General features: G+C 44.8%; 2 protein-coding genes across 2 annotated transcripts; one reads left to right on the top strand and one right to left on the bottom strand.

Moving 5' to 3' along the window:
* The first annotated feature begins 360 nt into the window (after positions 1 to 360).
* LOC146508056 (uncharacterized) lies at positions 361 to 3,427 on the top strand. The gene is made up of 3 exons (XM_085178118.1): positions 361 to 1,186; positions 1,275 to 3,146; positions 3,226 to 3,427. Exons 2-3 carry the CDS (start codon positions 1,507 to 1,509, stop codon positions 3,425 to 3,427), a joined length of 1,842 nt encoding a protein of 613 aa, XP_085034244.1. The 5' UTR covers positions 361 to 1,186; positions 1,275 to 1,506.
* Positions 3,428 to 13,843: 10,416 nt separating this feature from the next.
* Positions 13,844 to 15,461, bottom strand: LOC146508057 (urokinase plasminogen activator surface receptor-like). Its single transcript, XM_085177524.1, has 5 exons — positions 15,345 to 15,461; positions 14,964 to 15,080; positions 14,741 to 14,884; positions 14,288 to 14,395; positions 13,844 to 14,199 (listed from the first exon to the last, which is right to left on the bottom strand). The coding sequence occupies exons 1-5, from the start codon at positions 15,388 to 15,390 to the stop codon at positions 13,997 to 13,999; spliced, it is 618 nt and encodes a 205-aa protein (XP_085033650.1). The 5' UTR covers positions 15,391 to 15,461; the 3' UTR covers positions 13,844 to 13,996.
* Positions 15,462 to 15,675: the final 214 nt, after the last annotated feature.

The raw sequence follows: 15,675 nt of genomic DNA on the forward strand, positions 1-15,675 counted from the left end.
ACATTTGCTTTTTTAAGTTTTCTTAGGAAGAAGAGTCTCTGTTGTGCTTTCTTCACTAAGTGGGATGTGTTAATAGTCCATGTGAGATCTTTTGTTATGTGTAGGCCCAGGAATTTAATGTCATTCATCCTCTCAACTTCCTCACCATTTATGTTGAGGGGTGGTAATGTTGTTTTCTTGGCTCTCCTGTAGTCTACAACGATCTCCTTTGTTTTGGCAGTGTTCAGAACCAGGTCGTTGTTTCCACACCATTTGATTAGATGTTGGACGTCCTCTCTGTAGTGAGACTCATTGTTGTCTGAAATCCTTCCCACTATTGTAGTGTCATCAGCAAACTTCACTATGGTGTTAGAAGAGGAGTGTGTTAGGAGGTAACCTAGCAACAGGCTACCTCCGACCCGGAAGTGCTGTCGCCCAGAGCTGTCGCACCTGCAATCAATCCACCGGCTGCTGCCAATCTACTACCACCTTCGGCAGGGCTACTTAATGGTGTGGCTGAGCGACAGACAGTGCTGGAGTATTGCACTAAGCCTGGTAGTGTTTTCGAGCCGCTAGCGTGATTGAAGTATTGTCTGAGCTACGTACACATTTTGCTGTCGTGTGTGTGTTCACCCAGGGATTGACGGAGGATTCACGGACACAAAGGAAGCACTTGGAGGAGAGACGGGCACTCACTACCACGCACGGGCTTACACGGAAGGAAGGACGCACTATCACCATTGTTGCACATTTGAACTGTTGTCACCTTGCTGCACTGTAAATAAACGCACTGTCTTTATTTCTGAGCTCCGCGTCTGAGTCCACTCTTTAGCAACCGTGACAGGCATGTAAATACAAAGGTGTCACGGACCCGGCTCTGGTGAACTGGGGGGGTCCGTGAGCAGGATGGACCATTATTGGTATTATTAGTGTTGTTGTTGTTGTTATTTAGGGATGTGTGTCGTTCTGCACTGTGCTGTGTTCTGTGTTCCACTCACTATATGTTGAGGCAGGGTGTGGGTGTGTACATGTGTGGCTGGAGGATGGAGAACAGCCACATGCGGGCCTAATGGGTGTGGCCCGGCAGAAGGACTGGCCACACCTGAAGTTCCTGCCACACACCTGTTGGCGATCAGGGCTCGTCGGGGAGCTACTTAGGAGAGTGTTGGAGCTCCCACCGGCGCGGGTTCATTGAGTATCCTACCAAGTTAGTGTGTGTCTCAGCATATGTCAGTGCTGTTCGTGTATGCCCGCCAGAGTTAGTGTTGATGGCTGCTTCTATGGTTTTTCTGCAGGAGGAAGAGTGGTCCAGAAAGGCAGCACGCACGGGGTGTGCGGAAACACAACAGCGGGGAGCACGAGCACAGACGTTGGAGGGAAGCACACACGGGGTTCAAGGGAACAACGGGGAGTTATTGTGTTTACAGCTTTTAACTGTAAATAAAGAGCACTTTTTGCATCGCAGAGTCTGCGTTTTGGGTCCTCATTCCCCATATCTCCACGGTCTGCCTGCCAGACCGTGACAGAATGAACCCGCCAACCACCATGGACCCAGCAAACTCAGGAGTTGCCACGGAGGAGAGATCGCTCGCGCAGCTATGGTATTACTGCCGGAGCGTAACCCAGGCTGTAGACCCACACAAGAGACATATACAGGTAGTGTTCTTTGACAATTATCTCTCATCCACTACCTTCACCATGAACTTTTTGGACATTAACAAACTTAAGCAATTGGTCACTAGTTTAAGGGAGAGCTCAAGTTTTGAATTATTTGGCTTGGGTGGCCCGAGCAAGGGAAGTTCGGCTGCTCTCCTAGAGGCTTTAGTCGCTTGGTTTTTCACGCATCGGCGGAGGGCTTTCCCGTCGATGCTTGCGGCACAATTGTTTGGCCCTCCATTACAGAAGGGATATTGCCTTCGCCATCATCACCCCATTACACCTCAACCCACTCCTGCGGTTTCAGCCCGGTCAGCTGGCGACGGTCGGACAGCACTCATTACCGCAGTGAGTAAACCAGACTCTATTGTGTCAATAAATCCTGTCATTGAAAATCAAAACACAGATGAACAGCGGATTTCCATGCACACGGCCCTGCCTTCACAGAGGAGAAGGCGTCCTCGCAAGCATCTTTCAGCCTCGTCTACACTCACTCCTGTGCTTGTTGAAGACTCAGGACCAGCGGCTCTGGACGCCACAGTGAGTAAAATGGACTCTGCCGGTGTTGTAAATTCCTTCTCTGTGAACATGGAAATAGAGACTATAGCCGCTACGGCAATTAACAATGGAAAAACTGTAGAAGGTGTAACTGAACCCCCAGTGGAGATCTTTGGTCCACTGACAGACGAATGTGGTCTGAGCGCTAATTCTGGGGCAGAATTTTGCATAGACAGTCCTAAAGTCGTTAGCTCAGAGTCGGTGGGGTCAGAAACTGTTTGCTTTACCTCCAAATACTCTGAAAACGTTCACTTTGAGACTGTGAGTCTGGAGCTAGGGAGCTCAGAGCATGCAGACCCAGATGACGTTTTGGCCCAGTCTGGCCACATGGAGACGGAGGTTCTCCCCAGGGCTTCCCCAGAGGCCGAACTGGAGGCCTCAGCTGCCTCTGGACCCCTGGTATTTGTTGAGCCAGCTGTATCATTTTCATCCTCTCCACCCTTCATGATAGCCATATCACCCTCAACTCACTTAGCTGCCCAGCTAGTCACTCAGTTGTCATCTGTTCCACCTTCCACGTCCACTGCTCTACCACCACATCCACCGCCTGCTGCTGCCGTGTCGCCATCGCCGCAGCCGGAGGAGCAGCTCAGAGAGCGGGGGGAGCCCGCGCCGCCAGCTGCGGAGCCCGACGAGCCGGAGCTCAGAGAGCGGGGGGAGCCCGCGCCGCCAGCTGCGGAGCCCGGCGAGCCGGAGCTCAGAGAGCGGGGGGAGCCCGCGCCGCCAGCTGCGGAGCCCGGCGAGCCGGAGCTCAGAGAGCGGGGGGAGCCCGCGCCGCCAGCTGCGGAGCCCGGCGAGCCGGAGCTCAGAGAGCGGGGGGAGCCCGCGCCGCCAGCTGCGGAGCCCGGCGAGCCGGAGCTCAGAGAGCGGGGGGAGCCCGCGCCGCCAGCTGCGGAGCCCGGCGAGCCGGAGGAACCCGTGCTGCCCACGCAAGACCTTGGAGAGCCGGAGGGGTCAGCACGTCCGCGACCCGCACGACCGCAACCAGCACATCGTAGATCAGGTGCCACACCTCGCGGTTGCTCGTCGGAGCCACGCCGCCGCCACCGGACCTGTGGCCGCCCGCCACAGCTGCCACACTGTCGTCACCGGACCCGTGGACCCGTGGCTGCCCGTCGCTGCTGCCACGCCGCCGCTACCGGACCCGTGGAAGCCCACCGCAGCTGCTACACTGTCGTTACCGGACCCGTGGCTGCCTGCCGGGACCGTTTCGCAGCGGCTGCCGGACGCATAGCCGCCCGCCGCAGCAGCAACGCCACCGCCGGACCCGTGGCCGCCCGCCGGCGCTGCAGCGCCGTAATCTCTGGACGCCGGGTAGGCCACCAGAGATGCAGCACCGCCGCCACTGGATTAGTGGCAGGCCCCCAGAACCGTTTCGTCACTGCTGCCGGACCCATGGCCGTCCGCCAGAGATCCAGCGTTCCCACCGATGGACTACAGGTAGGCCTCCTGAACTGTTGTCGGCCTCTGCCTACCCACAGCGGGTCTCACCTGTTTTGCCGCTCACCGGGTTGGCCGCCAGAACTATGTTTTGCTGCCATTAGGGCGGGGGGTTGGACTAATGTACTGAGTTTTTCGTTTTTGTTGTTTAGTGGTGTTGTCGGAGAGGTTTTGGGGCCTTCCGTCCTGGACCCCCCACCGCCCGCCCTGGGTTGGTTTTCTTGTTTTTGCTTTTTGTATTAGGTTCGTCGGGAGCCGACCCTTAGAGGGGGGGTACTGTCACGGACCCGGCTCTGGTGAACTCGGGGGGGGTCCGTGAGCAGGATGGACCATTATTGGTATTATTAGTGTTGTTGTTGTTGTTGTTGTTATTTAGGGATGTGTGTCGTTCTGCACTGTGCTGTGTTCTGTGTTCCACTCACTATATGTAGAGGCAGGGTGTGGGTGTGTACATGTGTGGCTGGAGGATGGAGAACAGCCACATGCGGGCCTAATGGGTGTGGCCCGGCAGAAGGACTGGCCACACCTGAAGTTCCTGCCACACACCTGTTGGCGATCAGGGCTCGTCGGGGAGCTACTTAGGAGAGTGTTGGAGCTCCCACCGGCGCGGGTTCATTGAGTATCCTACCAAGTTAGTGTGTGTCTCAGCATATGTCAGTGCTGTTCGTGTATGCCCGCCAGAGTTAGTGTTGACGGCTGCTTCTATGGTTTTTCTGCAGGAGGAAGAGTGGTCCAGAAAGGCAGCACGCACGGGGTGTGCGGAAACACAACAGCAGGGAGCACGAGCACGAGCACAGACGTCGGAGGGAAGCACACACACGGGGTTCAAGGGAACAACGGGGAGTTATTGTCTTTACAGCTTTTAACTGTAAATAAAGAGCACTTTTTGCATCGCAGAGTCTGCGTTTTGGGTTCTCATTCCCCATATCCCCACGGTCTGCCTGCCAGACCTTGACAAAAGGGTTGTTTTTGACAACTTAAACAGATGATGGATGAAACAACAGACACTATGATTTCTAAAATGAAAACCAATGAGCAGTTAATTTTGAAAAACCTGTATTTTTTGTCTTTTGAATATTTATTATTGCTCAATAAGAAAAAAAAAAGTATTTTTATCCAATTAATTGCCGGAATAATTGAAAGATTAATCATTTACTAAAATAATCAATAGCTGTAGCCCTATATAAAATTCATATTAACTAGAAGAAGCACACCCCAGTTATAGTTCTTAGACAGAAAATATCACAATACTAACTTCTCATGCATTGTTTAGGGCCCACTCACAAGTGCACAGCTGAAATGGTCCAAACAATCGTATATCAAATTACAAAAGAAACACACACAAAAAAAGTCAGGGCTAACACACAGAGACAGACAACCATTCGCACTCACATTCACTCCCATGGGCAATTTGGATTAATCAATTAACCTATCCCCACAAACTACATGTCTTTGGATGGTGGGAGGAAGGCAGAGTACCCGGAGGGAACCCACACAAACACGGGGAAAACATGCAAATTCCACACAGAAAGACCCTGGCCTGATGGTGGAATTGAACTCAGAACCTTCTTGCTGTGCAGTAATAGTGCTAACCACCGTGCCATCATGCTGCTCCAGGCACCAGGATACCTCCTCTGTGTAAGCAACCCCCTCTCCACCAGTGATCAGCCCGACGATGGTTGCGTCGTCAGCGAACCTAATGATTGAGGTGTTGCTTTGGGAGGGGATGCAGTTGAAGGCGAAGTGGATACAGCCTTGGGGAGTCCTTTTGCTCACTATCTCTGTGCATGATGTCCTGGTACCAACTCTGAGTCCAAGACCCAACGAGAGAGGGGGGGGTGCTAGTCCAAGAGTGGAGAGCTTTCCCACCAGTCTGTTTGGGATGACTGTGTTGAATGCTGAACTGTAGTCTATAAAAACCATTCGAACATAGTTGTCCTTTTTTGAGATGTGAGAGGGCTGTGTAGATGGCTGCATAAACGGCGTCTTCTGTAGAATGATTCTTATGTCCCAAAAGTTGATTCTGTTCATCTGGACGTAGCATTTTCAGTGGGAGAAACGTTTCGTCACTCATCCAAGTGACTTCTTCAGTGTCAGCTGACTGCAGGTTTCCCCAATCTTATAAACAGTACATTTGCATAATGACTGAAACCAGCCCACTGAATGAACAATGGGCTGGGAGGTCAGTTCTTTGATCATTCTTACGATCATTCTTACGATATGCAAATTGCAGAGGATCTAATGTGTCCAGGATGGCTTCATTGATATGGGACATAACTAAACTCTCAAAACACTTCATTACATTTGAAGTGAGTGTGATAGAGAGATAGTTTTTCAAACAGGTTATGCTGTTTTTTTTTCACTTTAAGCATGTGGGCACAGCTGACTGGGTAGGGGACAAATTGAAAATGTCTGCAAACACCTCAGCCAGCTCTTAAGAGTGGACCTTCAAAGCAGAGCCGGGAATGTTGTGTTGTGGAAGTTTTTCCACTTAAATAAAGTCTGCAGACGAGCGGTGAGCGGTAGCTAACATTCTTTTATTCCCATGCACACAACATACAACCAAGCTTGTGAAGCCCCTGCATGACCACGGGGCAGGGTCAGCAGAGTCTCTCTGAGCCAAAGTCAACCTCTCAGTTAAATACCTTCTTCAGGAACAAAAGGCAGTACACAGCTGTTTCACACCTTAAGGTTCACACTCCCTTGCTACTTCCCAGAGTCCTCAAGAGACAAAAGACTGGTCCTCTGGAGTTCCTGTTTTCCCCCCCAACATCTTTGCTACACCCCCTACCATTTGTCTTAAGTATGAGTGTCAGACATGTTAAAACAATGAAATAATGTGATTAATACCTTAGTGAAAGAAATTCCTCTACAATCCCACCCTTTGATTCTAAAATCAAGAATCACATTAAAACCAGAATTTCTTTCCTGACATTCTGTATATTACATCAACATTATTGTACACTTAAAGGAGTTTCACACTGTGTATCCTCACTTCACTGTTCTCCCACCACCCTTTGTTCATCTTTAATCTTCCCCACAATCTAAGCTCTCACATGCAAATGGAAACAACAATGATACAGAGGAAAGGTCTTCTCCAGAGTGTCAAAGTACTTTGCATGGCAAAGTGAAACAGCATTAGGTGGTCATTCTCTGTCACAGTCATGGCTCCTGGTGTCTGTGCCATTTACAGAGTCATAATTCCAACGCTGATCTTCCTTGCGCTGTCACTTTTGGAGCTTGGCACGCTCTCTCCATCCCTCGATTTCTGTTCCAACGCAGCTGTAGATTTAAGGCAGAGCACGTCGTACACCTTAGTTGTCTTCCTCAGCGTCAACGTCGAAACTCTTTCATTTTATTTTAAGATTTTGCTGTTCAAAATCTCCTCATGACAATCCTTTGGAAGCCCACTGTCGTTTGTCTGTTGTCCTGCAGATGGTCCCTGCTTCTCAGTGGTCCTCTTGAAGCGTTCTCTCCTAGTCATAGTTTGCATCTGCGCCTCAGTCAATCCTTCCATATCCCTCATGTCATGGTTCCTGCAATTTAAAAATGAAAACTTCCCCGGAAAAAACCCTCTTTTGCCCTATGTTAGCTTAGCACAATTAGACATGCACAATAAAGTTGTGCATTGTCTCTTAAAAATTCTCAGGGCTTCTCCCCTGAAGTAGCTTCACTCCAGGCCCTGTCGTAAGAAAAAAAACATTAGCCAGTGGTGTGTCCTGCTGTAAATCATGTGATTAGATCATATGATTAGCCCTCTGCTGTGGAAAAAGTGATATAGATGTTAGCGCAGCGCGTCTGTATGCACACTTTCTCACAGTGACCTCTGCACTGTAAACAATACAAGGTCATGAATAACACACTGCTGGTAAATTTACAAAGACACAGAAAGTGGCATTTAAAAGGTTAAGTCAGCACGGTTCAAAAGCCCATGCAACCCGTTGCTATCACCTTTCTGCTCCTGTAAAAAGAAACATACATATATACATCCACCCTTTTGTCTCTCTGGGTGGAGGTGCAATCTTGCATAGTCAGTTCCCATTTTTATTTGCTGACAGTAGAACCTCTCGTGACGCAATAAGTTTCTACTGCCAGCAATGACGTCATTTCAAAAAAGAAAAAAAGAATTTAGACTGGATTACCTCGCTGAATCCTTTTTGCCAGGGACTTGTTTTCTGATTGTCCCAAATAAGTGGCTTTCTCCCGAGCCCATTTTAATTTTGGAGAAGCGCACTTGCGATTGATCAACATGTTGTATAGCGCTTTCGTTTCCGATCTTGCAGGCCTGCTTGAAAAAGAGAAAATTGCCAAACAAAAATCTCAGTGCACTGTTAAAAATCAAAAAATATGAAGGCCTAGTTTAGAAGTTGTCTAAGCATACTCCCTTAGAATGATAAAAAAAAACCTAATTGGCAGGTTCAAAGTGGTACCAAAAGAAAATGCATCAGTAAATCCCCAAAACTTTCATCCACCAGTCACACACCTCACACAACAGCAATATTCTATTAGAAAATGAGTTTTGGTTTTCCCCATGTACCCAGATGTGTGTCATGATAAGACCTCCCTCACACATCAGAAACCAGAAACTCAATAATCTATTAGTCCCCACTCATCTGACCCTCCCGCAGCATTCTGTTCACCGCTGATTCAATCATCCTTCCCCAAAAATAATACTAGTTCACTAGTCTATGTATCACTGCTTAACCCACTAAGTGAACCGGACAAGATGACGGTAACAGAAATGCATGCTTAAAATGCTATTTGGTCTTCATGAGCTTCATTGCATGTGTGTTTGTGTTAGTAGGATTAATGCATTTTTCTGTTTGTGTTATTTTTTGTGTACCTCTCCTCTTTGCGGTGCTCCAGACACTTTTCAATTCTCCACGCAAGGCAGTCGTTTTTTCCTTCCCAGTTTTCCTAAACCCAAATTTCATTCCCACACTACAACAGCCTTCCTCCATGTTGTCCCCTTCTCCTTTGACTGTGGTCTCATCTCATCTCTCCCCCTTGCAGCAGTCCAGTGAGAGTCAGTTGTCTTTCAGCTTTGTCCTGTTTTCCACGGTCTCATTTTGCCATTTTTGCGCCGAAAGTGGCAAATGTCCAACTCAAGCAGTCTTTTCAAAAGTCCATTCACACACAGTGAAGGTGCAGCTCGTTGGAAATGCACATCCATCCATCCAGTCATGATGATGCCATTTTTCTCCTTGCTGTCGCTGTCTTGCACAGCTGCTGCTGGACCTTTTCTTCACTGCTCAGGATACTGCTGTGAGCTCTTGAGATCCATCTCGTTGTTCTGGAACTGCATTTCTTGTCTTCAGGGAGAGATTCTTGGAGCTTGTGTTCTCAGGGTGACAAACACGTGGAAGTTAAGCTGTAAAACAATTCAGCCAAAACTTGGCTTGAGTGTTTCTAATCATGTTAACCTATAATTTTCTTCCGACTGCTGCATGTGGAAAATTGATCCAGGTCTGCTCTTCACCTGCAAGTGACACACTGAAACATTTTGATCATTCTTCTCATTGCTTAAAACAACACATCTCCCCTCTCTGGTTCTGAACTCCCCTTTCTTAAAAACCCAGAGAGATTGTAGTTGTTTTACGTTGAAAAACACCAAACCCTCTTCCTATTTTGCTTATTTTTATCAACAATTCTGCTAAAAAAAAATTCGTGTGTGTCCACCCTAGGGGAGCTGGTGGCCTGCAGTACCACCTTCTCCCTCTAGTTGGAAACAACTGTTACACACATTTCTACACTCCTCTCTCTTTTTTTTTTTTTTTTTTTGTTTTTGTTCCCCATTTTCAACATTTTGTAACCCCGTTTCTCACTGTTTTTTTTACACACACATCAACTTTTCCCACACAACCATTCTCTGCAATCTTACACACTACACATTTACTCAATTCTTACCACAGTCATGTATTGAGTTTTGTCTCTGGCCGCCTGGTGGAACGTCTGCCGATCTACTGGATCTAGATCCCATTTTACTACACGAGGCGTCCCCCGTGAGGCCCTTGCCTTCTACGGACCAAGGAACGTACACCGCCACTCCGTGCACTATAGTACACAGAGATGGATCCCGACAGTGTACCCGGACCGCCGTTCCTGTGACGTACTTGGACTGAACACAGGTCTGGGCCGGCTTCTCCCCAACAACGTGCGCGAGCCACTGTCCTTGTGATGAGCCGTACCCAACACAAGCCTGGGGCCTCAAACCACCAGGTTTTCCTCCCGGAGACTCGAACTCCGGGGTCGGCCAGCGTTCCCCCCCTCGGCCAGACAAAAAACTCTCCATGACTGTATACAAGTTAGCTACAACTCACCCATCTGCAGAAGTCCCCTCAAAATCGATGATCTCGGTGGTGACTGAAACACACGGCTCCGTGACTCCTCCATTTCCTTTGCTTCAACAGCTGGTAGGACAAAGGTACCTTTTCCCTCAGGGGTGATCAGCCCGTCCACGGAACCGTTGTTCAGCGACCACACGGACCACCCTGCTCACAGCGCCATTTTGTTGTGGAAGTTTTTCCACTTAAATAAAGTCTGCAGACGAGCGGTGAGCGGTAGCTAACATTCTTTTATTCCCATGCACACAACATACAACCAAGCTTGTGAAGCCCCTGCATGACCACGGGGCAGGGTCAGCAGAGTCTCTCTGAGCCAAAGTCAACCTCTCAGTTAAATACCTTCTTCAGGAACAAAAGGCAGTACACAGCTGTTTCACACCTTAAGGTTCACACTCCCTTGCTACTTCCCAGAGTCCTCAAGAGACAAAAGACTGGTCCTCTGGAGTTCCTGTTTTCCCCCCCAACATCTTTGCTACACCCCCTACCATTTGTCTTAAGTATGAGTGTCAGACATGTTAAAACAATGAAATAATGTGATTAATACCTTAGTGAAAGAAATTCCTCTACAGTTGTCAGGTCCAGCTACTTTCAGGGGTTAGGCCCCCTCAGAACTTTATGTACCTCAGCCGAAGTCACAGTGAGTGAAGAGCTGCCTCTGCTGGTAGAATACCTCTGTGTTGGTTGGTGTTGAGGGTGTCAAGGCAAGCATAGAACTCATTTAGCTCATCTGGTAGCATGTTGCAGCTGACTGTAACTCTGGAAATCAGTTATGTGTTGCAGGCCCTGCCACATGCATCAGGACTCTGAGTTGTTGTTGTATCTTTCCAGCTTCAATCTGTACTGCCTCTTGGCTTCCCTCATGGATCTATGTAGGTCATATCTGGCCTTTTTGTAGCCCTCTATGTCACCAGAGGCAAATGCAGTGGAGCGTGGATGCAGCATGGAACATACTTCACAGTTCAACCATGGTTTCTAAATTGGATTTGTTTAATAGCACTTGGTTGAGACAATATTGTTAATGCATGTGCTGATGTTGCTGGTAACCACTGATGCATATTCCTCTAAAGCCCCAGAACAGTCCTCTCTTGAGGTAGCAGTCTTAAACACATCTCAGTTTGTAGCATGAAAGCAGCCATGAAGCACCAAATCAGTCTCTTCACTCCAAACTTTAATAATTTTACTTACTGGGGGAGCTTGTTTGAGGAGCTGCCTGTATGATGGATAGAGGAACACAGAAATGTGGTTGGACTTTCATAGTTGGCATATTTTAAAATGTGTAACCTTTTCATTCATTCAGCTACAGCTTTAACAGATTTTTCCCCGCTTCTCTAAATACGTGCAGGATTTTTACCACTTGCATATTTTACTGTATATTTATTTGACCATCCTCTGGGTCTTAGGCCACTGTCTTATAGGCCCTGTCTGGCATTAAGCCTTTGGTAGAAAATATTATAGAAACATTCAATCAAGTTTTATGAGCCAAGAGTAGATTAGTCCAGTCATATGTTCTTTAATTGTATTATAACATTGATAAGATATATTGTTGCCTATCTCAAGTATAAACAGAACATTAAAAAACTTTAAAATGTGAATGTTAATTTTAGTTCTATTTAATCAGCTTATAATTTGTGAGCTATTCTAAACAGCTTATGTCTAAAGCCTCAAATTCTTAATATTTTAAAATAAATGTTTCATATGCTCATTCATTTTCAGCCCTGTACATACCCCAGCTTCAGTGCATTTACTCTGCTGTCCACAATGTCAGTCAGAGTCAGATTGGTTGTGGTTTTTTCATCTGTTTGCTTTTGCAAGTTCCTTTGGCAGAGAAAATTCTCAAGTAGGTCAAAAGAACTGAATTTTGCCAAACAATAAATTATTTCAAGCAATCATTAGTGTCCACTGCAGATTCAACAGAAAACTTGGCAATACTAAGTATTAAGCTTTAATCTGTATTGGAGCATCTGTGCTGTGAGAAAAGCAAATAATTTTTAGGAAGGTTTCAGGTTGATGAAATAGCCTCATGAAATATCACAGTACCACAGCAAGATTTATGTATACACTTTCAAAAACAGTTTCCTGTCTTACTAAACCACACATTATAACTGCAATTCTTCAGACATACTGAGTGGTTTAAACTAATACATTATAAAGATATAGTTATTAGGCCAAATCAACCAGTGAACTGTAGATTTAGTGCTACAGTTTTATAAACAAAGGTTTGGACACATATTTATCAAGATAATTACTTTAATTAAAATTTTTATGGTGATGATCTGATTTGATAGCACCAACGAATGCTGAAAGTTGCATTAAGGCATAAGCATGTTAAGATACTAATATTTATCTCATATGTTTAGTTCTTTTTGAGGCACTTGACAGCAGATATGGAGCAGAAAGGCTACAGCAGCAGAAAACCACACCAGGAGCTGTTCTTGTCAGCTAAGACTCTGCAACAGTTCTTGCTTGACTAAAATGTTTCATTTATTTTGATGTCAGATAGTTGACAGACACCTCGACAAGACTGTATTATTCCGCCACTGAATCATTAGTGGAATTCAAATAATTGGATTTTTATGAACAGACTTGTAAATGATTTTCTTAGATGACCAATCACTGTTCAAAATGTCAGCAGAGTCATGCAATCAGTTTGTGTGGTGATTCACAAAAACTTAATTTTCCATTTTTCAGTTTAAGCCCAAAGTGAAAATCCAGACTGATTCTGTTATAGGAGAAACTGTCACAACAGGGCCTGGAGGCCAAACGTGGACGTGGACCCACACGCAGAGCATGGAGGTCTCAAACAGGTGGCACTGTGAACAGAGATATTAGAGGAGGCGCAGAAAGGAGAAGGCTGGGGAGACAGTGGTAGTTCTGAACTGAGGAACTACTCTGAGCACAAGGAGAATGAAGTACATTAATCATAGACATACATTACAAGGAGCAAAGGTGGCCTGTTACCAATAGAGGTTAGCTGACAAGCTATTGAGAAACACATAAGGACGCAGGTCCTAAATACTGCCTGTTTTTAGTCCTGGATCACTGACAGGTGAGCAAACAGGTGCAGTGATGAGGCTCCACCCAGGAGTGAGAACATGGAAAAATACAATACTTTTTCATTTGTACACTATCTTTTCTTATTTGTTTTGTAATTTTTTATCTGTCTAATATATCTTTAATTCGCTTTTCTTCCTGACACATGTGGTGCTGTAACATGTGAATTTCCCCAGTGTGGGGTTAATATGTCTAACCTGCCTACTATAAAACTATTTGTCCATTACATGAAGAAAATATAAAATGTAATTCTACTCACTTCCAACATTAGCCTTTAAAGTAGTGAGCAACATTTGAGCTAACAAGCTAATATCTATGATAAAAGTTAGGCAAGTGTAGATTCAGCCATATTTTCGTTATATGTCATATTAATTTGATAACCCATAATATTGACTATCACATACACATACATTTTAGAATGTATTTACATGTGTGTTTATGTCAGAACCATCAAACAAATCTTATATTAGTTTATATTAGATTATCAGAGTAAATACAAACTGCAAACAAAATGCAAACCACCCAAACCTAGCTGGACCATTAATGCCCACGATGAGTGTATTTACACTTCTGACTCTACATCAGCATAAGTTTGTGTCAGTCACACAAACTTGAAAGGCAGTTAGTAGGTGACAGTTTGTAAGACAAGAATAATGAGTACACTTTGCACTGTAAAAATCCACCATATTTGTATTTTACTTTTCAATTAATTTAGGAAAATGTCTCACTGACTCCTTGTATCTTACCATAACTTTTAAATGTGCATGCAAAATGTTTGCAAAATGGACTTAAAGAAAACAGAGATGCATACAGGATTTTAAGAAATGTATTTGTTTATTTTTTCCACAAACTGAAAATTATGTTTAGTTACAAAAATTTCAAAAAAAAATTTAAGCTGTGGTGAAATGGGAGGAAACATTGTGACAGTCATGAGAAAAGCTCGGCTGTGATGTTGTTGCTTCCATCAGCTAAGAGAACAAGACCAGAGAGATCAGTGGTGTGACAAAGAGCAGAAGGCCAACAGTTGTACTGCTGGCACTGTTGCAGAGGTCACCCTGGCAGCAGCTGATTTCTGCTCCAGTGATTGCTGCGATCTGTGCAGATTGCGTGCCTGAGCAAATCAGCTTGGAGCCGCAGCCCTTTAGAGTCACCTTTTGCCCTCCTGAAGTCACTGAGGAAATGAAAAGATGGAATCACTGAACGTTTTTCTGAGCAGAAAAGAACAAACATGCAGACACTGAATGCTGTCGGCTTGTTACCTGTTGTTGAGATGCAGTGGTCCTGATCTCCGTTGCAGTTTAGAGTTTTTGTGCAACTGTTTCCATCACATTGGAAGCACTTTTTCCCATTTGGAGAGGAGATGCCCTCTGTTGAATACAGAAATATTTGTAATATTTGTTTCATTGCTTATTTTAGCTAACTGCCATATAAACATCAACATGAAAAAAAAAAAACCAACAACAGAAAACAAAAGAAAAAACGTTTATGTTAATAGTATGTTTATTGTTTGAGATTTTTCAATCACAAACCTTTCACAGATTAATTATTTTCCCCTCATCTATTCAAGCGAATACGATGATTGAGAGAAAGGTTTTAACTCACTTCAAAACTTTCTCAACATATTTAATAAAAATAAAAAAAATATATATTTTTTTTAGTTTCAAGGACAGGAAATTACATTTCAAAATACCAAGAAGCATGATAGAAATTACCAGGGGCATCTTGAGAGTTGCAAAGATCAGAGGTGCAACACTTGCTGGTAATTAGAGTTTGAGAAACTCCAAAGTTGATTGAGGCCTGAACACACTCCTCAGCTGCAGAACAACTTTTCATTTTAACCTCAACCTTGTTTACACCTGCAACAAAAAGAGGAAACACTGGAAACTGAACCAGTTCAAAAAGAAGAATAAAATAAAAACTATAAAATATTAAAACCTGCATATGAAGTCACTCTGGCTGATCGACACTGAGTGTTGGAAGGACATTCTTTTGTTGTCTGAGTGCAGCTTCCAGAGAAGTCCGGTGTGCATTCGTAACATTTCAAAGCACAGGCTGATAAAACAAAGATAAAGATAAGTCAACTTTTTCTTGCTTCCAGTGCATGGACAAATTCTAAAATATTCACTAAAACAAACAGTTTAAAAAAAAAGGGCTAACAGTACAATAAATAGTACAATCATTTATAGAACATAGACAACCCTTTATAAAGATGTAATAATACTTGTTGTAAAAGCATTAAAAAAATCGTTTCATCGAATATTACAGAACCTACTGGTTTAAAAATGTTAAAGAACAGATAACTGAAGAAAAACTTGCCTTTAGGGAGCAGTACCATCCCAAGGATAAGCACAAGGATCTGCATTGTGTGATGGTCAGATAGAAGTGAATCTTAGTTCAGTTTCTGTTCAGGTTATAAGTAATTCTTATTGGGGGGAGTGGTCTTCTTGCTGTGACCACTCCTTTACTCTTCCTTTGACAGTGAAGGAACCTGACTATCAAAAACAAGCCTTTGAAACAGAATTTAAGTTTGTTTCCTACTTTTGTAGCAATTCTTTGTGTCCATTTATTTATTTTATTTTCCACATGGTTCAAGTTAAGTGAATGGTAAAGTTTTTGACTTGCTTAATTCTCTATCAGGACTAGGCTT

This window comes from Neolamprologus multifasciatus, chromosome 11 (assembly GCF_963576455.1).
Source record: "Neolamprologus multifasciatus chromosome 11, fNeoMul1.2, whole genome shotgun sequence".
Classification (NCBI taxonomy): Eukaryota; Metazoa; Chordata; class Actinopteri; order Cichliformes; family Cichlidae; genus Neolamprologus; species Neolamprologus multifasciatus.

Excerpts from the sequence above, each read along its gene's own strand:
- LOC146508057 (XM_085177524.1), bottom strand. The coding sequence starts at position 15,390 with ATGCAGATCCTTGTGCTTATCCTTGGGATGGTACTGCTCCCTAAAG. Across the intron at positions 15,081-15,344 it reads GATGGTACTGCTCCCTAAAG|CCTGTGCTTTGAAATGTTAC; the intron begins GCAAGTTTTTCT and ends TTGTTTTATCAG. Across the intron at positions 14,396-14,740 it reads CAACTCTCAAGATGCCCCTG|AGGGCATCTCCTCTCCAAAT; the intron begins GTAATTTCTATC and ends TGTATTCAACAG.
- LOC146508056 (XM_085178118.1), top strand. The coding sequence starts at position 1,507 with ATGAACCCGCCAACCACCATGGACCCAGCAAACTCAGGAGTTGCCACG. Across the intron at positions 3,147-3,225 it reads GACCTTGGAGAGCCGGAGGG|CCACGCCGCCGCCACCGGAC; the intron begins GTCAGCACGTCC and ends TGCTCGTCGGAG.